The sequence below is a fragment of the Culex pipiens genome, chromosome 2 (genome assembly GCF_016801865.2).
Source record: "Culex pipiens pallens isolate TS chromosome 2, TS_CPP_V2, whole genome shotgun sequence".
Taxonomy (NCBI): Eukaryota; Metazoa; Arthropoda; class Insecta; order Diptera; family Culicidae; genus Culex; species Culex pipiens.
The window spans coordinates 32393256-32416504 of record NC_068938.1 but is presented as its reverse complement, the minus strand read 5'-3'; the positions used below and the strand labels follow the sequence as shown (position 1 = coordinate 32416504).

Here is a 23249-nt window from a genome sequence, read left to right as displayed (position 1 = left end):
GGTTTCAGAATCAGCTCACACGCCACGCTCTTATTTGATGAACCTTCTTCAATGGCGACGACATCCCGACTGATCACAAAATCTCCCGTTTCAGGATCATAGACACGGTACCCCTTTGTGCCCTCGCAATATCCAACGAAAGTACCTCTTCTTGATTTCGGGTCAAACTTCTGTCGTCTTACCTTCGGGATGTGCACCATCACGCTCGATCCGAAAACCTTCAGGTTCTTGAGATTCGGCTTCTTTCCGGTCCATGCTTGTTCCGGCACCATGTCTCCAAGCGTTCGTGTCGGACAACGGTTCACCAAGTACGCCGCTGTCGAAATCGCCTCAGCCCAGAACTCCTTGCCCAGTTTGGCCTCGTTCAGCATGCACCGCGCTTTTTCGACCAACGTCCTGTTCAGTCGCTCAGCCCGACCATTCTGCTCTGGTGTATACGGACACGTGGTTTGATGACCAATCCCGTCCTGCTCCAGAACCTTGCGGAAATCTGCATTCACGTACTCTCTGCCATTGTCCGTACGTAAAACTCGCAATTTCTTACCAGAATCTCGTTCCGCTCGAGCCTTGAACCTCTTGAACGCATCCAGTGCCTGACTCTTCTTCTCCAGAAAGTACACCGTGACTTTGTGACTCGCATCATCCAAGAACGTCATAAAGTACCGACTTCCTCCAAGCGAAGGCACCTCCACCGGACCACACAGGTCAGAGTGGACCAGTTCTAAAAGTTCAGTTGCCCTCGAGCTGCTACTTGGAAACGGCTGTCGAGTATGCTTCCCTTCAAAACACGAGACACAATCTGGCAGCACGCCTTCCTGGAACTCGATTCCATCCGCCATCCGTTTGAGTTTCTGCAAACTCCCAACGTTCAAATGGCCGAGTCGCTTGTGCCAAAGCTCCAACTTGCTCACCAGAAACGATCTCTCCGGTCTTTCCAAACGGTACAGCCCATCGTTCTCGACGCCAGTGATCACCAGATCACCGTCCAACGACCAAACTTCACATCGGTCCGCCGTAAAGACCACCTTGTTGCCGCGCTTACAAATGGCACTTACCGACAACAAGTTCGTTGCAAGATCCGGGATCTTCAACACCTCGCCAACGTTGATCTCGCCTTCACGTGTGTCCAGAGCAACAGAACCCTTCGCAACGGCCATCATGTTGCTGCTGTTCGCTGTTCCAACTTCATGGTTCATCGGTACCTCATCCGTAAACTTTTGGTCCGACCTTGCCATGTGAGTGGTGGCCCCCGAATCAAAATACCACTCCTTGGTCATCACATCACCCATAGCGAAGATACAGCACAACCCCTGGGGTTTCCGTACCTTCGTGGTCACTTTCTCCGGACAATTTGCAGCAAAATGTCCAACCTTTTTGCAATTGTAACAAGTCTTCGGTTTCTTCGATCCTGCTGCCTTGGATGAGTTGAATCTGGCCGAACTGTACAGTGCTCCATCCACACTCGAACTTTTCGGTCCACGTTCAACCTTCACGTCCTGCAGGATCTTCGACTTCACGGCATCCGCTGACATCGCCTTCCCAGACGCCTCGAGTCCCATGATCATCGGCTCGTAATGCTCGGGAAGTCCCATCAGCAGAATTCCCGCCAGCCAGGAATCGTCCACCTTGAACCCGATTGCTGCTAGACGTTGACTCGCAGTCATAACTTGATCGACGTAGGCTTCGACACTGGCACAGTTGACAAGCTTCACGGATGTAAACTGTCGCAACAATCCAATACGCCGGGTAGAACCGCTATCCTGGAAAGCGTTCTCCAGCTTCTCCCAAGCTTCCGCGGCGGTTGCCGCATCCGCCACATGACTGTAGTTGTAGGACTCCAGACTTAAACAGATCGCCGACAACGCGCGCAGCGACAGATCTTCGTCCACAGCAACTTCCGCCGGTGGCTTGACCGCTGACCAGGTTCCTTCTCGGATCAGCGTCATCTTCATAGCGAACGCCCAAGTGGTGTAGTTGTCCCGGCCTCTCAATTTCTCGATAGCCGGAAGCGAAACAGAACCACCGTAGGCGCGACCGCCTCTGCCGACTTGACCAGCATTCTCTTGACCAGCATTTCCACCTTCTCCGTTCTGGTTTCGTGCTGGATCTCGAACTGGTGACCTTCTCGTCGACATCTTCAAATTTCAAAATTAACTTCTTGAACTTCTTCTAGGTTTGAGCTGGGCCCATAACCTTTAGTAGAGTAGAGAAAACACGTCTTGTCTTGTAGACTGTTCGCAGTAGAATGATTTTATTTTTGCTCAGCTTACAGACGTCGACTTCCAGAGCCAAATCCTCCATGACCGGATTACTTCGATCTACCAATATAGTGAAATGTCGAAATAAGCGAGTTTAGTGCACCCAAAGTGCGCTCTAAGATTGTGCAAATTGTGTCAGAAAAAAGTTTTTTCTTCTCCGTTTTGTTGTGTGTTGGTGAGCGATAGTGACCTTCCTGCAAGGCGCGTATCAAATAACAAAGCAATTTCAGCGCAAGAAGCTTGGAAGCCCGATAAAAACAACAAATTTCGATACTGTCGGCGGAGGGTGTAAAGGAATTTTCGCTCAGGATTGTCCCACGCCCCCCGATAATGGAGGATTTCACACCTTTAATAAATCTACAGGTAGTAGCTCGTGGTCCTTTAATTTTTCCCCAAAACAAACTCTACTCTACTGTGCGTATCACATCTCCCGAGCAAACACAAAGACACAAACATCCTGTTTTCCAGACAATTTCCATCTTTGCGGAAATTTTCCTGCAATTATCCTTCCCACATTGTTCCAAATCCCATTCCACACCGAAAATTAGGGGGAGAGAATCTTCCCTGTTGCAGTCGCGAGTTGATTCCCACCTCCCATTGTGATAATCTCTCCCACTTGCACCCCAGGATCTGTGTCTCTTTTTTTAAAGGGGAGTCACTGCCATTAAAAGACCTTTATGAATGAGTTTGTAACAATTGCCAGGATTACTGAAATAATACCATTGCTAACATGAGATTTTTTTTGCTTTCCACTGATTCCATAAATTATAACAGAGAAAGTAAACTGCAAAACGCTTTCCTCACCCTTCACAAAAAATCTACCTGCAAGGATCTAAACGATAAATAAAAAAACAGCACCATTTAGCAGCGCAAAAAGCAAACAGATTACAAATTTCGCGCTGCTCGTCGTGAGGTTCCTGTTGCTCAACAGCGAGAGAGGACACAAACAGTCGCGAACCGAGAGTTTACAATTCAGTTTTGCCATCCGTGAGTTCTTTCTTTTATGTTTCCCCGATTTCCATTTTTTTCTTGCTGCTGCTCCCTTTCACCTTGAAATCCAGACTGTGTGGTGCCACCGCCGACACCATCGTCCTGTTCTGGTTCAGATTCAAAAACTGTTGTTTGCATAAAACATTAACACTCCCCTTTGGCTTGCACTAACTTCGCCCCATGCACACAACTAACCGTTTGTACTAACTTTTGTGCCCAGCCCTCCGCGTAGCATTGCTAGTTCACCTCACAGGTTGTCTTTTGAAATTGCACTTTTAGAAAAGTTGTCCTTCAATTTTCGTCTTTCTTTTTCTTTAAGCCTCTGTATCTCAGCAACCAAAGGTCCAATCTTCAATGTCCCTGTGTCAATTTTATAGCAGATTTTTTGAAATTTTTAAAAATCGCGGTCACTATTGCGGGCATCAGGATTAATTATCATTCCGCTGCGATCGTACCCCGCCGTTGCGGAAGTCGCATAGGTCCCTTAGTAGGCTCAATTGTTGGCATGCTCGATCAACATGCTTCATTTCATAAGATCGAAAAACTGCGAAAATTTCGCTAAAATCAAAGTTTCGGTGGCTTTATCTTGAAAACGGAGCCCTTTATCAAAAAATCTGTTGAGTACATTTCGATTGCAAATTCAATTTTACATTTAAAAAAATAAGGTCAATTTTTTTTGTATGAAATTTCGAACTTGTCCAAAAATCACAATTTTTTCAAAAATTCATAACTTGACGGCAGTTTTTTTTACCATGCTTCTCTATGGCTCAAAATCAAAAACTCTCGAAAATCAAAAAAATACGTATTTTAGGAAATTGAGTTTATGTGAAAAAAGGTTAATAAAAAAATCGTAAATTTTTTTTCCGTGTACCTTTTTTTTCTCAATAGTCCTCAACAATACCTTCAACTTTGCCGAAGACACCAAATTGATAAGAAAATTCACTCAAAAGTTACAGCTGTTTGAATATTTACGTACCATTTTTGTATGGACAGCTACCAAAATTGTATGGAGACTTGTATGGGTGAACCAATGACACAAAATAGCATCTTTGGTCATAAGAAAGGCCCCCACAAATTTCGAGCCAAATCAAAAAATAAAAATAGTCGAAATCGGGCGATTCCGTAGAGAAGAACTCATGTACAGTACCGCAAAAAGTTTTTATTTTGCTTAAATTTTTGTTTTCGTCAAATCTTACATTTTTTGAAAACTAATGATTGCAAAACAACTGAACTAGTGTAAAATGCATTTTAAAACATTTTATTTTCATTCATATGTTAAAACTATGGCTTGTTATTTAAATTTTTATATTTTTTTAAAGAGGCTGCCACGCTAACCACTAAACCACCGGACCCGGTGAAAATATGCCATTTATTCGGCATTCGGCATATTGAGACGTTCCTTCTTTCTGAGCAAAAGACAAAATTCGGCCTTTTGAATTCCGGCCTCCCGAGATTCTGCCTTTTAAGGCAATCCCCATTAACCAATAACTAAATTCTGAAAAGAGAACATTTATTTTATATTTTTTAAAGCAAATCAAAATTACAGAGTCCTGGTTTTATAACTTCTTCATACAGAGTATTCAAGAGGCAACAACATTTCATTTAAGCCCTTAATAAGAGTTTTTTTTAGAAACATCTTATTTTTTTAAATTTTAAGGTACTTAAACTATTTTTTACCATTAATTCTTTTTTGATTTGCGAAATGTTTTCAAATCATTTAAAAGTTTTGCTTGCGAAAACAATAACAATAACAATCGCTGAATAAGTGATACGGGAAGTTTTAACAGTTCATCCTCCCTGGTTCATGCGTTCCCTACGTAAAAACGTTACTTAATCCACCTTTAGGTGGTTGGTGCCTTCCTCAAATTTAGAGCGTAATGCTATCCAAAATAGATACAAAAGGGCGGACCTTTCAGTGTTTTATCAACTTGATTCATTATTCATACCATCAGATTGGGTAGTCAGATCTTCATAATTCAGGGCTCTTATGTGCTTATAACTTTTGATAGGGTTGTCAGATCTTCAATCTTTTGAACTCGTTGAAAAGGTCTTTCAATTACCTATCCAACGAGAGGTTGCATGATAGATCCGGACAACGTTTCATCGAAATATATGAGATCCGGCCTTTAAAAAGTGCATAAATAACACTTAAGTGCTTATAACTTTTGATAGGGTTGTCAGATCTTCAATCTTTTGAACTCGTTGAAAAGGTCTTTCAATTACCTAACCAACGAGAGGTCGCATGATAGACTCGGACAACGTTTTCATCGAAATATATTAGATCCGGCCTCTAAAAAGTTCATAAATAACACTTAAGTGCTTATAACTTTTGATAGGGTTGTCAGATCTGCAATCTCTTGAACATGTTGGAAAGGTCTTTTGATTACCTATCCAACGACAGGTCGCATGATAGATCCAGACAACGTTTTCATCGAAATATATGAGATCCGGCCTCTAAAAAGTTCATAAATAACACTTAAGTGCTTATAACTTTTGATAGGGTTGTCAGATCTGCAATCTCTTGAACTCGTTGGAAAGGTCTTTCCAATACCTTTCTAAAAATGTATAACATGACGGGGTTTCTTACAAAAACCACCCTTTTTACAATCTTCCGGACTTTTGTTAAAATCGTTTTTTAGCGTAACTTTTGAAGTACTTAACTAAACTTTATAATTTTCAATAGCGACTTATGGGACCCCAAGACGGATCAAATGAGACCAAAACGGTCCAAATCGGTTCAGCCAGTGCCGAGATAATCCAGTGCAAATTTTTATGATCAACATCCCACCACACACACAGACATTTGCTCAGAATTTGATTCTGAGTCGATATGTATACATGAAGGTGGGTCTAGGAAGTCAAATTAAGAATTTCGTTTTTCGAGTGATTTTATAGCCTTTCCTCAGTAAGGTGAGGAAGGCAAAAAGCCTTTTTGCATAACTAATTAGTTTTTCCATGATGGCTCCATACAATTTTGCGGGCTTTCTGATCAATTTAATGTCTTCTTAAAAATTGTAGGTTATGATACATATTTTAGATTTTGTGCGCTAGAATTAAGGAAAATCCAAATCTGGTCCCGGAGAAATGATCTTTTGAAAAAAGATTTTTTTTTTGTAAACATTGAAAACAAAACTTCACAAATAATTTTTTGATTCAAAATTGAATTTGCAATCGAAATTACTTCACACATTTTATGATTTAGTATACACTAAAATTTAATTTAACGTTTTGAAGTTATAGCATTTAACATATTTTTCCGAAAGATGTTCAGTTTTTTTTTTGCAATCGAGTATCCGATATGAGTAGTAGTTTGAGAGTTTGCTTCATAAGAAATATATTTTGTTCACTGTCAATCGGCTCAATACTGTATGAAGAAAAAGCACCATTGCAAAAAATATTTGCAAATAGCTGAGAAAATTTCCTACAATTTTAATTTTTGGCAACATAGTTTGATGTTTTTTTAGAAATCAATTTGTTTTTTTTTTATCTGTATTTTCGTTACTAGATTTTTTACCATCCTAAACTCTAGCGCAAAATATGCCTTTTTTGTCCTCTAAATTTTTTTTTTCAAAACGGTCTCTTTTCACATGGCAAAAAAAAATACAAAATTAAAAATACGAAACAAGTTGTGAAACTCTAGAAAATTACTTAGTAAACACATTTTAAATAAACTGTCATTTTAACGTGACAATTTCCCGAGGCACCCGAGTACTTTCGAGTAAGACATTATTCAACATTAAGAAGTGTTCCGAAGTTGTGAATTTCAAGGAACAATATACTTACTGAAAACTTAGGTGAAATGCTTAGGAAAGAAAGATAATTTAATTCAGTTTTTTTGCGTATCCTGGGCTGCTCACAGAATGAAATAATAGCTAATGTGCATTGTATAAAAATATAAGCCTTTATAGCCCATGAAGCTTTTAATCCGCACTTCACCTACATCCGCCATCCGGAAATAGAAGTTCCGAAAATCCACCATGGAAAAATCATCCCCTTTTCGCCACAGCCCGTGAAAACCGGCTTGTCGCCAACCACGGCGATCCCATCCAATGGTCACTTCCGGCGGTTGATGCCGGTCGCCAGCATCGGCAGCCGGCTAAAATCGCACGTGCTTCCACAACCCCAAAGCCACCCTCCCACACACGTGTGTGTGTGCTATCTAAACAAGCACCCAAAAAAGTCAGTGCCGGTTTTCGTGGAAAACCGGAAAAACCTGACAAGGCTCCTGTTGACAGCTCAAGTGGGTGGGGGAGAAAAGAGGATTTCCTCCCCGAAATTCTGGCGAGGGGTGGTTTCGTCTGGTCTGTGCGCGGGGGTGTACAAATAGACATTTTCGTATAATAGGCTTTTGGCGGGCGCCATTATCGTTTTCATCTCCGATGGAACTCTGGACCTGGCCGAGGAGGAGCAAAATTTAAAGAGATGAAACAGCAGAACCGAGTTCGGTGCGATAACGCGTGAAGGCATCCGCCGAGGAATTTCGCAGTGTAATATTTGAGTCGTCGTAGAATACATTGCTCCCACACTGACTGGTCGATAACTTCTGGGGTTTGGGCGGAAAGAAGGAAAGGATAATATTTCTTATGTATTTTCTCTGCGCTGGCAATCAAACGTGAATGCCTTCGGATAAACTTTTCCTACAGCTAGGAAAAGCAAGCAACAAATAGCATCCAGGCAAGGAATAATAATGTTTGGTTCGAGGGCTTTAAAGTTTGTTTGCTTTCTTCCAAGCGAAGTTTGAACTTTGTGGATCGGAAATATTTTTAATAAACCCTAAATTTAAAGCTAGTATTGATTATATGCAGGTAGAAAAAAACTAAGTGAAGATGAAACTTTACAACGAACAAATGATACATTTTGTTCTACATTAAAACATTTCATTTACTCAGCTATCTTGTAAATTTCGTTTCACTTAATTTGTTCTCCAGACATCGTAGTCAACCACACCCACGCGTTTTGGACCGTGTTACTTTTTATGCTGCAACTAATTGGCCGTCGGTCACGTACATCGTATTTATCAACTGTACAGTAAGATTATTGAAATAAGAAGTATTCAGACGCTAGAGTTTACCATCAGAAAAAATACTTCTTTTGCATATGAACGTGAGCGAAATTTGCTGTTCTTTACGAAAAATTGGTACTTTTTTCAATATCGAAAAAATTATGATTTTTCCTGTAATTTTGAATGCCAAATTGCATTTACACCATAAAATAAGGTTTGAATCCGATTTTAATCAAAAATACTGCTTTTTTTTAAATAAAACTCGGCAGCCTTTTTTACCGCATTGGCATTTTCAAGAGAAATTGATCATCACTCTAAAATGCTCTCAATTTAATTCAATTGAAAGAATTTCTTCACCAAAATGACCCTTCTTGAAGGCACTGAAAACAATTTTTGTTTTAAATCTAATTCAATTGATATAATTTTGTGATGCAATCATTCATAACTCTGCAAGGAATACAAATATGTTTACTAAAATGTTTCAACTCGTGTTGTGTAAATACTATTGTGAACAACTTGTATAAGGATTTTTATCAAAGTATTGTCTGAGAAGCCACGAAAAATTATGAAAATGAGGGAAGTCTTCATCTTAAAGGATGCCTTGTGGGTACCACCAAGATATCTGGATTTTTTTTTAAAAAAAGGTCCAATAAACGTAATTTTCACCTTTTGGGTTTTCGAAAACAGTCCAGTCTAGGGTGTAATAACAAAATCGATTTTCAAGCACAGCAATTTTTGAGCTCATTCTGAGCTCCTAAACAACTCCATAACGTTTGGGAACGATTGGTTCAGTCACCAAGCGCAAAACGATTCAATTTTCCATGAAAATTTGTATGGATTTTTTTTTTGTATTTTGAAATAAAAAAAACCCACGTTTCACGCTATATTAAAACCGGATTCATATTCGGATGCACTGGAAGGTGCTTTAAAACTTTTTCGAAGAGAGTATGGTGCTAACTTGCACCTGAAAGAAGGTACAGCGACCTCAAAACTAGTCTAAAATGTGATTTTCGAGCAAAAAAAAAAAAACGTCCAAGATCCAAAAAAAAAAATGCTTTTTTGCATACTAATTCTTATACGAAGGATCGCTTTGTACAGTGGGGACTGAACCAATTGTTTCCAAACTTCAGGACCTCAAAAGGAACTGAAAAGTTGGTGTGCTCACAAAATTTGGACAACTTTATTTTTTTCCATACAACCATATTACACCCTAATGGGCCATATTCAGTTAAGTAAGCTTTAGAGCAGGGGTGCTCAAAGTTTTTGAAGGCCGGGCCAAATTTGAAGCTCAAATGAGCTTGCGGGCCAAATTTACAAAAAAAAGGTTGTTGAAAAAATAAATTACGTTATTTTAATGTAAATGATCGGACATTTTTGTTATTTAAAAAATATTCTTTTCAAAATAATAGAAACCACAAAATAACGAGTTTCTATCGGTATTGTTGTTTCTGGTATTTGAAAAAAAAAGTTCTTAGCTGAATGTACTTGTGTTTTCAAAAAAAAAAAAAAAATGTTTTGTTTTTATATTTCAAAAATTGTGGTGACATTACATGTTGAACAATTCTTCTATAAGTTAAGTGTGGCTTATGAAAAATCGTTGAAATCCAGAATTTCAACATTTCAATGAAAAAAAAAAAATGGAAAATGTTTTAAGCTTCGGTATAGTTAACCTGCAATTATTATTTTCAAAAAAAAAAAAGCGAAACAACATTTATTTATTTCATCGAAAATTCACTAAAATTCAAATTATTTTTAATAAACCCAAACATGCTCAAATGATTTGAACCGGCTCCGTGTCTTAATGGTTACGGCTTCTGTCTCACAAGCAGAAGGTTCTGGGATCAAATCCCGGTCGGTACCTTTGAAATTTGGAATCAGGAATTCGAACTTTGAATATGAACAAAAACAAAAATTAATCAGGCGGGATTCGAACTCACGCCTTAGGATTGGTGGTCTGGGACGCTAAGCAATCGGCCATCAGAAGGTTTACACTCTAGCAGTGAAATGATCCGTAGTGTTGAAACATGTTATCTTCTCATATTGAATACGCGCTGATCCCTGATTTGCCTGACGGGATTGGAAGTCTAAATATAGATCGAGTTTCCTTCAGATGCTTGCTTCTATGTTTAGGCGGGGCCGAACAATGCCCAGCGACCTCGGAATTGGACCGCAAGGAGCTCTGTCATTCTGAAACGGGTCGTTGGAAGCAGCGCGAGGGCTATCACCACCTAATACCCCGGACTGAGATAAGTTGTATCAGCATTCGGCATATACAAAGTCTGATACAAATTATACTTTCCCATAATATCGCTACCGGTTAGCGGGTATTGGATTGGACCACACACACCCAAACATGCTCAAATGATTTTAAATGCAAAGGAATGCATATTTAATTTATTTCAGCTGAATGCTCTTAAATTTCATTTTTTTTAGTTTTTTGAAAATATATTTTTGCTCCTGGTTTTTCGAGTCAATTTTTTAATAATGGTGGAGGGGTGGGTTGATCGACGAAAGCTTTGTAAAATATTTGCTGCAAACTTGATCCTCCGATTTCCACATTAATCAGTTAATAGTCAATCAGATTCGTGATCTAACTGTAATGAGTTCGAATCCCTAATGAAGTGCAATGTAAGTTTGAGGGTGACTTGCAAATTAATAAAGAAAACTTGTATTTTTGCAACTATTAATTCTACCTTAGTCAAACTTGAACGTCTTTTTGATATTTCTAAAAATGTTTGATGAAAGTTTTGACGACATTTACTAGTTTCACTCACATTGAAACGAGTGAAATTGTTTTAATTATAAAATATTTTGAACATATTATTTGTATCCTAAAGTGGGGATCAAAATATTGATAAATCATAAGTTTTGAAAAAGTATAAAATCACTTTACAAGTGGCAAACGGGCCATTTTACATGATCATTCAAAATGGGTCCGCGGGCCACAAAATATCACCTCGCGGGCCACGTTTGGCCCGCGGGCCATACTTTGGGCACCCCTGCTTTAGAGCAATTCCAGCACGAATCAGGAATTTGTATGGTACTTTTGTACTCGACCATCTCCGATTTTGTAAATATTTTTACCGGAAGCTCGGTCAAAAACCATAAAAAAATGGCCCAAAACCCCTTTCCACATTTTTATTTTTAAACCCGCTGTCTCTTTACAATGATTGGACTTAAGACAGTGGCCAATATGGTAAAATTGTCTGGAAAATCTATGCTAACTATCGGTTTTTGAAAATTTTGACGTTTAGCCCGCTTTTTTTTTAAACAACGCACTTTAATTAAATGATTTTTGTATTTTTTTGAAGAGAGACATACCATCCTGCATTTTAAGCTATTTCCCAACCAAATTTGAACGAAATAAAATTGTGACATACACTTAAACATTAAATTTTAAACTTAAAAACTGAAAAATCTCTTTAAAGTGGCGTGTATTTTTCTGTCAGTGTATTTTTTTTTCAGAAAACCCGTCCAATTTCCTACAAGATTGTTTTGCCCACTTTTTGTTTCGATCATACGGTGCAATGGCTTATATCTCGGGTGAGTTTTCAAAAAGCCTTAAGAGCCACTCCAAATTGTAACAAAATTTCATTTATTTTTAGTTTAGGGCACTTGAAAGACGTTAAGATGAGCAATAGGGTGGGTACGTTTTTCAAAAAGTTCTCGGATCAAATTTTAGTATGGTTCCCCTTGTAGGGCATGCCCATAGGGACTTTCATGCCAAATATCAGCTCATTTGGTTGTAAACTGGCTGCGCGCATCAGGGTTAAAGTTTACATGGGAATTACTATGGGAATTTGGAACTTTTTGTTCAAACGCTCCTACAGGTCTGGGAAAATCACGCGCCAACTTCTGGTATGGTCAGGCCTATGGGGAATGGTCTGGAGAACACTTTTCCCAAAGAGAGCATATGGATTCGTTGTCCCTAGACCTGGCGCATCGGCAAACAATCCGATGTCTCCGGAATCAACGGTTTTCCCTCAAAAAGCATAAAATTTTCCTTAGCATGCTATGAAAGCTTGATGAACACCGCGACGTCATACGTCAGGCAGCTACCACGTGGTTGAAATATTTGCAAAAAATTACAAATTTTCTATGCAAATATTAAGAATTCGACTAAATAATATCAGGATCGCTCGAAAAGATCATTTTATAGTTAAAAGAAGGTTTGCAATTGAATATTCCAGCCGTTTCTCAACCGCGTGGTAGCTGTCTGACGTATGGCGTCGCGGTGTGCATCAAGCTTTCATAGCATGCTAAGGAAAATTTTATGCTTTTTCAGGGAAAACCGTTGATTCCGGAGACATCGGATTGTTTGCCGATGCGCCAGGTCTAGGGACAACGAATCCATATGCTCTCTTCGGGAAAAATGTTCTCCAGACCATTCCCCATAGGCCTGACCATACCAGAAGTTGGCGCGTGATTTTCCCAGACCTGTAGGAGCGTTTGAACAAAAAGTTCCAATTTCCCATAGTAATTCCCATGTAAACTTTAACCCTGATGCGCGCAGCCAGTTTACAACCAAATGAGCTGATATTTGGCATGAAAGTCCCTATGGGCATGCCCTACAAGGGGAACCATACTAAAACTTGATCCGAGAACTTTTTGAAAAACGTACCCACCCTAATGAACAATCTTAAGCATGTTTGAAATTGGTTTTTCGTAAGTAGATCGAATACCAAGACAAAAAAGGTCTTGTTTACCATTGGCTCTTAGGTCTTTTTGAAAACTAATCCGAGATATAAGCGAAGGATAACATGTCTTCAAAGTTTCATTGAAATCGGAGAGGGTCGGGTACAAAACTACCAGAAAAATTCCCGATTTGAGCTGAAATTGATCTATATTGTGCAGTTTTCAATGCTTCACCTTGTGACCTTCACTTATCTCCAAAAATCAATATAAAACCTGAGATATTCAGCAAGACCCGTAAAACCCCGTGCAATATTGACACTCTTCATATGAAATGTAGTTCCCACCATATCATGCTAACTTGACATAACCTGCAAGTGAGATAACTTATCAAAGAGATTTTAGTCACAAGCCGTGTATTTGTATCTGTAATCGTCATTTACGTCTATTGTTAACGTTTTCGATTATAACTCGGGATTACGGCAACCAAATTCAACTTAACTTTGGGACAAGTAAATTCGATGCTGTAATATTTTTAATTAAAAAAAACTTGGAATCGACAGGAGGTTTAATGGACACAGTGCCATATACACTCGATTTGAAGCAAAAGTTTCATTCATCAATCCTGGAATCCTTAGTCATCGCAACTTGCGAGTCTTAAGTTCTTGTGCGGTGCAGCTCTCTTCATTCTCATGCTTAGTGAAGTAATTTAAAAAAACTCAGCAAAAACAAGTTTATCGACACTGCTGGGGGTGAGTCACTCCGATATATACGATCATGTGTGCTGCTGAATATGTGCAAAACATATGAAGCCAAGCGGTCCGTATTGCTGTATTCAGCATTGAAAAGTGACACTCAGTCGACGGCAGCTGGTAACTACCGGCTTATTATTGGTGTTAACGAGCTATACCAACTACATTACGGGTTGTGTAAGGGTTAACTCACTAAAAACATTAAAAATACTGTCGTATGCTCACCAGTATGATGTGATGAAAACCCCCTCTCACCCTAATCGGCATCCCTTTTTCTAAGATGATAACAAGAACCGCAACTCCGATTGCACTATTCTTTCTTCTGCATGAAAGCATGACGCTGGGTCGGATCTGTCAGAAAAAAGAGATCCCCGTCTATCGTCCACGCACCCGGTCATTGACTGAATTAGACATGCATGCGGGTGGTGCGTTAAGACTTTGGAACTCTCCGTTTGAGGCGCTTCACTTTTATTTTTATTTGCTCTATAGAGCGTCAGACAAATAGAAGGCTCGATGGAAATAACCGGTAACTGGCGCATTATTTTTAAATTTGATTGGGTTCTTGAGGGTTGTTTATTAAATAAATTATAAAATTTAATAAAAAATTTAAAGTTGATTTTCACGAATTCATTATATTTATTTTTATTTTTTATTTTTATTTTTTTTATTAGACATAATAAATAAAAAAACTGGATTTTAAAGCAAATTTGTTGGAAATTTCATAGGTTCGTAAAATAAAATTATTGTAACGTTTTTTAGTAGAAAAAAAATTCTTTCCCAGGTAGATTTTATTGTTGAATTTTGAGCTTTTCGTACCGAATTACTTCTTTTATCATAAACTTTCAAAAAACTTAACAGAATCGATCTTTTTTGTTTGAAATTTGAATTCCACTAAAATAGTGCCGAATTCTGGGTGTTCAAGGTTGCTTAAGGTAATTATAATTGTTTTCCCTATTTTGATAAAACACAACTTTTGTGAAATGTATTTGTCATCTGTTATATTTTTGCGTAAGAAGTTTCAACGTTAAGGAAACAATATTCCGATATCTCTTACAATCCAATTGGGATTCCCCATGCAATTTAACGGGAATTTGGAACAAAGTTAACTACATGAATTTTGAAAAAAAAAGTTATGCGGTTTCTAATAAGAGTCCAGCAAGCTCAAAACCGAATCCTATTACAAGTAATGCTCTCTTAGCATCAGGTAGTAGAGCTATTGCTATGCATTTTGCTTGTACACTATTCGTTAAGGTGAGTGGAAAGTTTTGGCAAACTATCCCATTAGAGAGTGGAATTTTCCGTTCATTGTTAGTGTAAGGATAGAAAGTAATTTGTATTTTTTTTTAATGTTTTTTAGCTTTTTTAAATTAAGTGAGATTTTCCCAAAGTCTTCGTTTTTGATGTTTATTAGTATAGTGATTTTAATGTTATATTCTTTTAAATACACATTGGAAGTAATTAAACTAATCGCTTCCAATATTTATTTAAATTATTTCAAATGTTTTATAGAAAACATGGTTCGTGAATAAGATAATAGTTTGAAACAACTGATGAAACATTTTTATTTTGTTTTTTTTTTCGAAAAAGTTTACGTTCGTTGTGATCTTCAAAGCAAAACAAATTTAAACAAACATCCTCTAAATAATGTTCAATATTCTGTTAGTACCAGATCCATCGATTCTCAAATGATCTATTGATTCAATACATAAAAATTCCATCGTCCATTCTTCACGATGATTAACCTCTCTTGCATAAGGATTCCGGCTTATCAATTCGGTACCCCCGCGCCTAACGCTCGCTCATTGGCCTATCCGGAGCGACTCTACTTGGAAAGCCCGCCTATATCGTCCCAATCGTAGGTTCTGTCTTGCTCTTTCGTTTCGCCCCTCGGACTCCTTTTCGTGAGGATCGAATTTCGGTCCAGCTTGTCAGTCTTCTGCCGGAGCTCGAAACGGGTGGATCGATTTTTTTTTGTTCATTCGGTTTTGTTTTTGAAAATAAATTTAAATTAAAGTTCGTGAAGTGGGTCAACCTTGGCAAATTACGGTATGCCTCTATCAGCGCTGAAGCGAATGCTGACTAATGGTGGTCGATCGGTAAGGCCAGCTGGGTGTTGTTTGTCCCTGTTAGAGTTGATTTGAGTAGCCGCTATCAGTACTTTTTTTTTGTGGATTTTAATTAGTCACGCAAATAATTAGCTTCACTGATCAAGTCGAAATCTTGAGAGCAAGTTTGGCACATTTTTGAACGCTCCTAACACACTGCACTCTCTGTAATTATACTAATTCACTAACTCACTAAAGTTGTAAATGCAATTGGAGAAGTTCTAATGACCCACCTTTCAACAGAGCTCGCGAAGGATGAAGGACGAGCGGGATCCCCTGCTGGGTGGTTCGGACAACTCGCTGGACACCAACGAGCAACAGCACCTGCTAGCGAGGCCGGACCTGCGCAGTTCGCCGGAGAACATGATCGTGGACGTGGGCCACGAAAACGACAGTCTTGTGCCCGGCAGCAGGGACGACCCAACGTACGGCTCGTCGGTAAACGAAACGTACGATCCCTCGATGCATCGTACGCTGGAACACCCCACGACTAACCTGGACACGATGATCCATCTGTTGAAGGGCAACATTGGCACCGGGATTCTGGCGATGCCGGATGCGTTCAAGAATGCTGGTCTGTACGTGGGACTGTTCGGGACGCTGTTGATGGGCGTGATTTGTACGCATTGTATGCACGTGCTGGTCAAGTGCTCGCACGAGCTGTGCCGGCGACTGCAGGTACCGTCGCTGAACTTTGCCGAGGTGTGTCACCGATCGTTCGAGTCTGGGCCGATCGGCCTGCGGAGGTACTCGACGTTGGTTCGGAATTTGATCAACATGTTCCTGGTGATAACGCAGCTGGGCTTTTGCTGCGTGTATTTTGTGTTTGTCGCGGCGAACATTCGTGAAGTTGTAGCGCACTACTATTTCGATCTGGACACGAGAATCTACCTGCTGCTGTTGCTCATCCCGATGGTGCTGCTGAATTTGGTCAAGAACCTCAAGTATTTGACGCCGATCTCGTTGATTGCCGCGTTTTTGACCGTTGCAGGTGAGTTCTACAAAACAGACTTTCATCTCAACAACTTCTAACGACGATTTCCTCTTTCACAGGTCTCACGTGCACGTTCTACTACGTGCTGCAGGATCTGCCCAACACGCACACCGTCAAACCGTTCGCTACCTGGGCCCAGCTGCCGCTGTACTTTGGCACGGCCGTGTACGCGTTCGAAGGAATCGGCATTGTGCTTCCGCTGGAGAACAACATGAAAACGCCGGAGGACTTTGGCGGCATGACCGGAGTGCTCAACACCGGCATGGTCATCGTTGCCTGTCTGTACACGGCCGTCGGCTTCTTCGGCTATCTCAAGTACGGTGAAGACGTGCAGGGCAGCATCACGCTCAATCTTCCAGGGGATCAATTGTAAGTTGGAGCTTTCTTCAAAATCTCAAAACAAGTCGTCTAACAAAATCATTTCAGCATCGCCCAGCTGGTCCGCATCATGATGGCCCTCGCGATCTTCTTCTCGTACGGGCTGCAGTTCTACGTGCCCATCTCGATCCTGTCCCCGTCCGTCAAGCGACGGCTGCACTCCGAGCAGGCCCAGCTAATCGGTGAGTATCTGATGCGCGTTGGGCTGGTAGTGTTCACCTTTCTCCTCGCCGCCATGATTCCGAACCTGGGGGCGGTAATTTCGCTGGTCGGTGCCGTCAGCAGCAGCACGCTGGCGTTGATCTTTCCGCCGTTGATCGAAATCGTCACCTTCTGGCCGGACGGCCTCGGCAAGCGCTACTGGGTGCTGTGGAAGGACATTGGCATCATGATGTTTGGCATTTGTGGGTTCGTGTTCGGCACGTACACCAGCGTGGCACAAATCATCAACCCGAATCTGCACTAAATTCGGGTTGGGTTGAGGGGGAATGCACACACACAAAGCGCGCAGAATTACGTACTATGCGAGCGTAATGACATGTAGGATATGGATATTCTTAAATTTTTAAGAATCTGAAGCTGTAAATTATATTATCGAAAGTGAAACAATAACACATATATTTATAGTATTGCGCGTAAGAAAAGACACAAACTGTGCGTGGGAGAACTCCTACTAGTGAAAAGGGTGGAATCTTAAGCTCTCAGTGTGATTATTACATTTTAGTTTAGGCAGGTAACAGAGGCACTTTGGACTCGAAGCAAGCCCAACAGTGAGCTGTGTATTATCATAATATATTGTAGCATTCTAAAAGCAGGCCGAGCTGGAGCAAGTGTTGCAAAAGTTTCTAATGTAGACGCGTTACGTTACTTTTGCGTGTTTATAGCCAAATTTGTCGTGATTGTAGACCATCACTAAAACTACTTTGTTAAGAGATACTACTAACCAAAATTGCCACGAATAATGCAGTAATAAAATGTTCAAGCAGAAAGTTTTTTTTATTTTATTTTATTTTTTTAATAAAAGCAATCGATTATATTTCACATTCAAATCTCAGCAGGGTTGTCAATTGGGATACAAATATTTTGATGTTTTTTATTCTTGCTGTTAAAATATGACTCTCAAATTTTAATATTCAAAGAAGTGCAGTACTGTACTTGTTCTGTAACTGGGCTGAAAACGTAGCACAGTTACCGAATGCTGCTCGTCAGCTGGGCTGATCAAAAATGACTAGGGGAACATCAATGCATTCTTAACAATAAAATATCTCAAAAATATTTACAAAGAATAACCTTTAAATATCATTTGAATACGACATGTCATTTTTTTAAACTTAAAAAATATTTTTTATTTGTTGATATCCATCCACTGACCCCCCTATCATTTTGTTTTGATATTGTTTCTTTGACGTTAGAAAGCAACCGAGTTAAACAACACCCAGTTTCCGATAAAGAACTGTTACTAGAACTTCAATATTAAAAAAAAGGTTCAGGATGTTATGTTACAGGCATTCCCAATATGACAAAGAACTTTGTAAGAACCTACTCCAAACTTTTTTATGGTCCCTTGGCGGAACATCTCCGGTTGCTCCCATTCATTCCAGCTAGCCGTTGCTTCCTGACCAAAGATTCATTGACTTGACCCCTCCCCTTTTAGCAGGTCACGTTAATCTTACATCCCAAGAGAAGAAGTCGTGACTCAACACTTTTTGAATTTCAAACAAAGCGATTTCGACAAAGTTCTTTGTCATAACAAAACCAAATTTGTCATTGTTTACGACCCTGCTTTTATGACAACAGCTAAAATATTACTTTCTATCAAAACAAAACAAAAAGAGGCATAAAAAAAACCATAAACTACAATATCTCGTAACGATACGATAGTCTTGCCAATCCACTATTAGCATGACAATAATCTATACATCAGCATAAAATGTGTTGAATAAGTAGCGTAAGCCTGTGAGGAATTATTTTCTATAAAAAAACGTACGTTTAAACTGTCTGTACACTATACTATATTGAAACTCCTGTTACTAGACTATCCGTGTTAAGTTTTCCTCTGCGACCAATCTATTCTTCACTGTGAATTGTTTTCGAACCCTACTGAGCAGTTCTCTAGGATTTCGGTCATTCGATTTTTTTGTATTTTTTAATTCGGCTGAAACTTTTTTGGTGCCTTCGGTATGCCCAAAGAAGCCATTTTGCATAATTAGTTTGTCCATATAATTTTCCATACAAATTTGGCAGCTGTCCATACAAAAATGATGTATGAAAATTCAAAAATCTGTATCTTTTGAAAGAAATTTTTTGATCGATTTGGTGTCTTCGGCAAAGTTCCAGGTTGTGCAAAAAATCATTGACCGAGTTATAAATTTTTTAATCAATACTATTTTTTTAAAAAATCGAAATTTTGGTCGCAAAAATTTTTCAACTTCATTTCAAACATTCAATATTTCGCCCTTTTAAAATGTTAGTCTTGGCTTAAAATTTTTGAAAATATTTTTTTCGAAAAGATCGGAAAATTTCACAACTGTTTCATATTTTAACATTGAAAATCGGACCATTAGTTGCTGAGATATCGACATTGAAAAATGGTGGGCTGTTTGGGTGAGACTTAGAAAACATAAATTTTCCTGTTTTTAAACCTTTGCATTGCAATATCTCAGCAACTAAAGGTCGTATCAACAAAGTCCGAAGAAGCAAAATATAGAGAATTTTCAAAGCTTTTCAAAAATATTTTTTTCAAAAGTGGGCAAACATGTGCACTAATTTAAAAAAATGAAAAACTGCGACTATTTTGAAAAAAGTTACATGAAAATGGCTATAACTTGAAAACGGTGCACTTTATCAAAATTTCACTAAAGTACTTTTTGATTGCAAATTCAATTTTACATCGAAAAATGAAGTTGAAAAATTTTTGCGACCAAAATTTCGATTTTTTGAAAAAAATAGTATTGATTAAAAAATTCATAACTCGGTCAATGATTTTTTGCACAACCTGGAAATTTCTGAAAAGTTGGCTTTTTATGTCCTCTAAAACATATCAAAAAATAAAAAAAATTAAAAATAGTGTTTTTTTTGCAAATCAAGTTTTAGTGATAAAAAGTTAAATAAAAAAATCACCAAATTTTTTTTACCGTGTACCATTTTTTTCCAGTGTAGTCCGTATCCATACCTAAAACTTTGCCGAAGACACCAAATCGATCAAAAAATTCCGTCAAAAGATAAAGATTTTTGAATTTTCGTACATCATTTTTGTATGGACAGCTGCCAAATTTGTATGGAAAATTATATGGACAAACAAATGATGCAAAATGGCTTCTTTGGGCATACCGAAGGCACCAAAAAAGTTTCAGCCGGATTAAAAAATACAAAAATTAAAATTGAAGAAAAAAGACCGATTTCGTAGAGAATTGCTCTACTATTGATATAAGTGTAGTACAATTATTTAGGCGGTAAAAAGATGCGTGAGAATAAAGAGTGACGAATTTACGAGTTGAATGGAAAAAGATTTGAGTTATTTTCATAATGTGCTTTCTTCTAAGTTCACGAATTTTCAAATGAATTTCTTTAGGACATGTGATATGAATAGTCTTACAAATTAAATGATAACTTGTCAAAAATACTGCTAGTAAATCAGTTTGGAGTTGTTTCTCAGAGTTGAAAGCAAAACTTTTGTAGAAACAACTCCATAGCTGCCACATTTATTGCATTCCACAAAATTAGAGTCACATTAACCGATAAATGAAGCGCTCAAAATGTGTAAACTTTTGAAGTTGATAGAATATGACGACCCCCTACCAGCAAACATCCTTATCCGATATTAGTGTGTTCAGTGTTTTTTGTGTTATCAGCCTGTAATGAAAAAATAAGGAAATATTTGGTGACAATATTGGAAGAACTACTTAACTGATAATCGTCATTTATACACAACGTAATAAAACAGTTGCAGTGTAGTGCGAACTTATTTTACTCCCAAAAGCAACAAAAGGATAATAATTATACAAGTAAACAAACCGCAACTTCAAAGGGAATTGAAAAATAAACATATTTTACTAACTGTTGGGCGTAATTTTACGTGCTGAAAACATCCCGAAAACCCACCTCATAATGTGCGTCGGAATGACCGACGTGTACAGAACGCAGAGCGTGTTCTGGTCCTCCAGCAGCGCGTGACACTTGTGGTAGTCCGAGCACCAGTACTGCTCCAGGTTGATCACCTTTTCACCCTCACGGAACATGTCCTCCATGGTGTCGACCGACTGGTGAAAGAACGTCCTCAAAATGTCCAACCGATGGTTGCCGGACAGGGTCCGCTTCCCGGTGCTGGTTTGGTGCACGTTCCGCGAAAGTACGTACTTTGATTGTTCTTTGTTGAGGAGTAAGAATCCGAGAATGCTCGGGTCTAGTTCGATGGTGGCCGGATAGTTTTTGGGGTAGTTTTGTTCAGCCGTAATGAGGAGATCGATTTCGTTCATCCAGAACTGTTGACTCAAGGCTTGCAGTTTGTCGTAGGGTGGTTCCGCTCCGCAGAGTGCGCAAATACTAACTCCTTGAGTTATCGGGATGCTGATGAATCTGTACGCGATTCCTGGACTCTTCTTAGGTAGAAAAACCGGCACATCTTGCTGGATAGTGCTGGAAGCATTCAGCAGAACCATCAACAGCTTCCGATCGACGATATCCAAGTCCCACCATCCCTCCGTCCCGCAAGCTATCTTTTGCCGAACCAGTATCGAACAGAACGGCGATCCAATCTGAATACTAAACTCGTTCAGCTTCACCAGCATCGCCATACTTTCCGAACACAAGACCGCTTCCGTAAATCGAAAAAAATCGCTCTCCGTAACCTCCATCAGTTGATCGATCAGCGCGTAGCAGTTCTTCAGCTCGCGCTTGAACCGATCGATATTTTTGATCTTCTTGATCGCGGCGATTCCCACGCAGAACACCATCGCGTAGTACGAGTAGTCCATCAGGCTGCGTAGGACCTTTTCCGGAATGCCCCGAGCAATCCCGATCATCATCAGCGTGCCGTCGTACTCCTTCCAAACGATCATACCGTCCTCCAGGTACGTGATCGAGAGGTCTACGCTTTGCGACTTGCAGAACATGTGAACGCCGTTCAGCGAGGCGATAGTGGAGAACGGGAGCTGGAAGAACGTTTTGGATTAGTTATCGTAATGGTTGAGTAATTCAGGAATTACGAACCCATTTCAAATCACCAAAAATACCAGCACCTTAGCGATATCCAGTTATATCCGTGAATGCGAACTACATTGTGCTAAAATTTGAGCTGAACAAAACTTCAAACCCATCTAACCCACTGTTAGTTCTAGCTATTATTCGTAAATCATGAAAGCAAACTTACATTTTCGCAGTCTCCCTTCTTTTTGGAGAATATTGGAACGCCTCCATCGGATGTGAGGCACAGTAAATGTATTGACATTGTTAAATGAGTCTTGAATCTAACTCGCCTCAATGTTTACAAACCCCATCGATCTAAATAACTGTTTTGGTTATTCTAGCGTCTGATGGCTTTACCCCCGATGCGTTCATCGACGTCCAAATGCTGGTTGCTGCTGTTTTTTCGAGCTTCATTATAACAAAGCTCTAGCTCGAGCTTTAATTCCTGTTGGAAAGCTCGCGAGAGCCGCGTTGAACCCTTTAGCGCCCAGAGTTATGTTTTGGAGAGCGATGAGGCTGGAAAAAACAGTTGCTCTTCGATTACGGACATCAGAATTCAGTACGTGGTAGTGTTTCTAAGTAAAACGAATATTAGATAATCGAGTAGGATTGGGTGTGTCATAAACGGCTATAAATTTTATTAGCGAAGTAACGATACTAATGTTTATTTCTTTTTGCAGGAAAAGTGTCGGTCGGTGTCGGTCTTCATAACAACTAAAATATGGTGATATTTATTTATTATGATGTGTCAATACCGTTGTACCAGGTAAGTCAAAAATCTGTTGTTTTTATAAGCAACGGCTACAAATGTATTACAAAGCGAAGAAACTATTTTTTTAAAGAAACATATTGAAAGAAAATAAAGAATAGAGAAGGACGATTTAAACCAGCGAATATGTACTTAAGTGACTTTAGTTTTAAAATTTTAGTGCTTCCAATTATTATTCAATTTAG

At 39.3% G+C, this 23249-nt stretch overlaps 2 protein-coding genes across 5 annotated transcripts; one reads left to right on the top strand and one right to left on the bottom strand.

The window, feature by feature from the left end:
* Window positions 1–2327: 2327 nt before the first annotated feature.
* LOC120431556 (proton-coupled amino acid transporter-like protein CG1139) lies at window positions 2328–21168 on the top strand. Of its 3 annotated transcripts, none has more exons than XM_039596663.2 (5): window positions 2328–2433; window positions 2489–2621; window positions 15983–16730; window positions 16793–17102; window positions 17160–21168. In XM_039596663.2, the coding sequence occupies exons 2-5, from the start codon at window positions 2589–2591 to the stop codon at window positions 17575–17577; spliced, it is 1509 nt and encodes a 502-aa protein (XP_039452597.1). In that variant the 5' UTR covers window positions 2328–2433; window positions 2489–2588; the 3' UTR covers window positions 17578–21168. The 3 variants fall into 3 exon arrangements, with proteins under 3 accessions (XP_039452597.1, XP_039452598.1, XP_052563108.1); XM_039596664.2 differs by adding an exon at window positions 3033–3245 and having other exon boundaries at window positions 2334–2621; XM_052707148.1 differs by lacking the exons at window positions 2328–2433; window positions 2489–2621 and adding an exon at window positions 15510–15730.
* LOC120431557 (protein fuzzy homolog) lies at window positions 20824–22624 on the bottom strand. 2 transcript variants are annotated; one of them, XM_052707149.1, is made up of 4 exons: window positions 22480–22537; window positions 22320–22392; window positions 21213–22261; window positions 20824–20963 (listed from the first exon to the last, which is right to left on the bottom strand). In XM_052707149.1, exons 3-4 carry the CDS (start codon window positions 22220–22222, stop codon window positions 20906–20908), a joined length of 1068 nt encoding a protein of 355 aa, XP_052563109.1. In that variant the 5' UTR covers window positions 22223–22261; window positions 22320–22392; window positions 22480–22537; the 3' UTR covers window positions 20824–20905. The 2 variants fall into 2 exon arrangements, with proteins under 2 accessions (XP_052563109.1, XP_039452599.1); XM_039596665.2 differs by lacking the exon at window positions 22320–22392 and having other exon boundaries at window positions 22480–22624.
* Between the last annotated feature and the right edge of the window lie 625 nt (window positions 22625–23249).

Excerpts from the sequence above, each read along its gene's own strand:
- LOC120431556 (XM_052707148.1), top strand. The coding sequence starts at position 15,683 with ATGCCTCTATCAGCGCTGAAGCGAATGCTGACTAATGGTGGTCGATCG. Across the intron at positions 15,731-15,982 it reads TGACTAATGGTGGTCGATCG|AGCTCGCGAAGGATGAAGGA; the intron begins GTAAGGCCAGCT and ends ACCTTTCAACAG. Across the intron at positions 17,103-17,159 it reads AATCTTCCAGGGGATCAATT|CATCGCCCAGCTGGTCCGCA; the intron begins GTAAGTTGGAGC and ends AAATCATTTCAG.
- LOC120431557 (XM_039596665.2), bottom strand. The coding sequence starts at position 22,557 with ATGTCAATACATTTACTGTGCCTCACATCCGATGGAGGCGTTCCAATA. Across the intron at positions 22,262-22,479 it reads AGAAGGGAGACTGCGAAAAT|CTCCCGTTCTCCACTATCGC; the intron begins GTAAGTTTGCTT and ends ACGTTCTTCCAG. Across the intron at positions 20,964-21,212 it reads ATTCCGACGCACATTATGAG|GCTGATAACACAAAAAACAC; the intron begins GTGGGTTTTCGG and ends TTTTCATTACAG.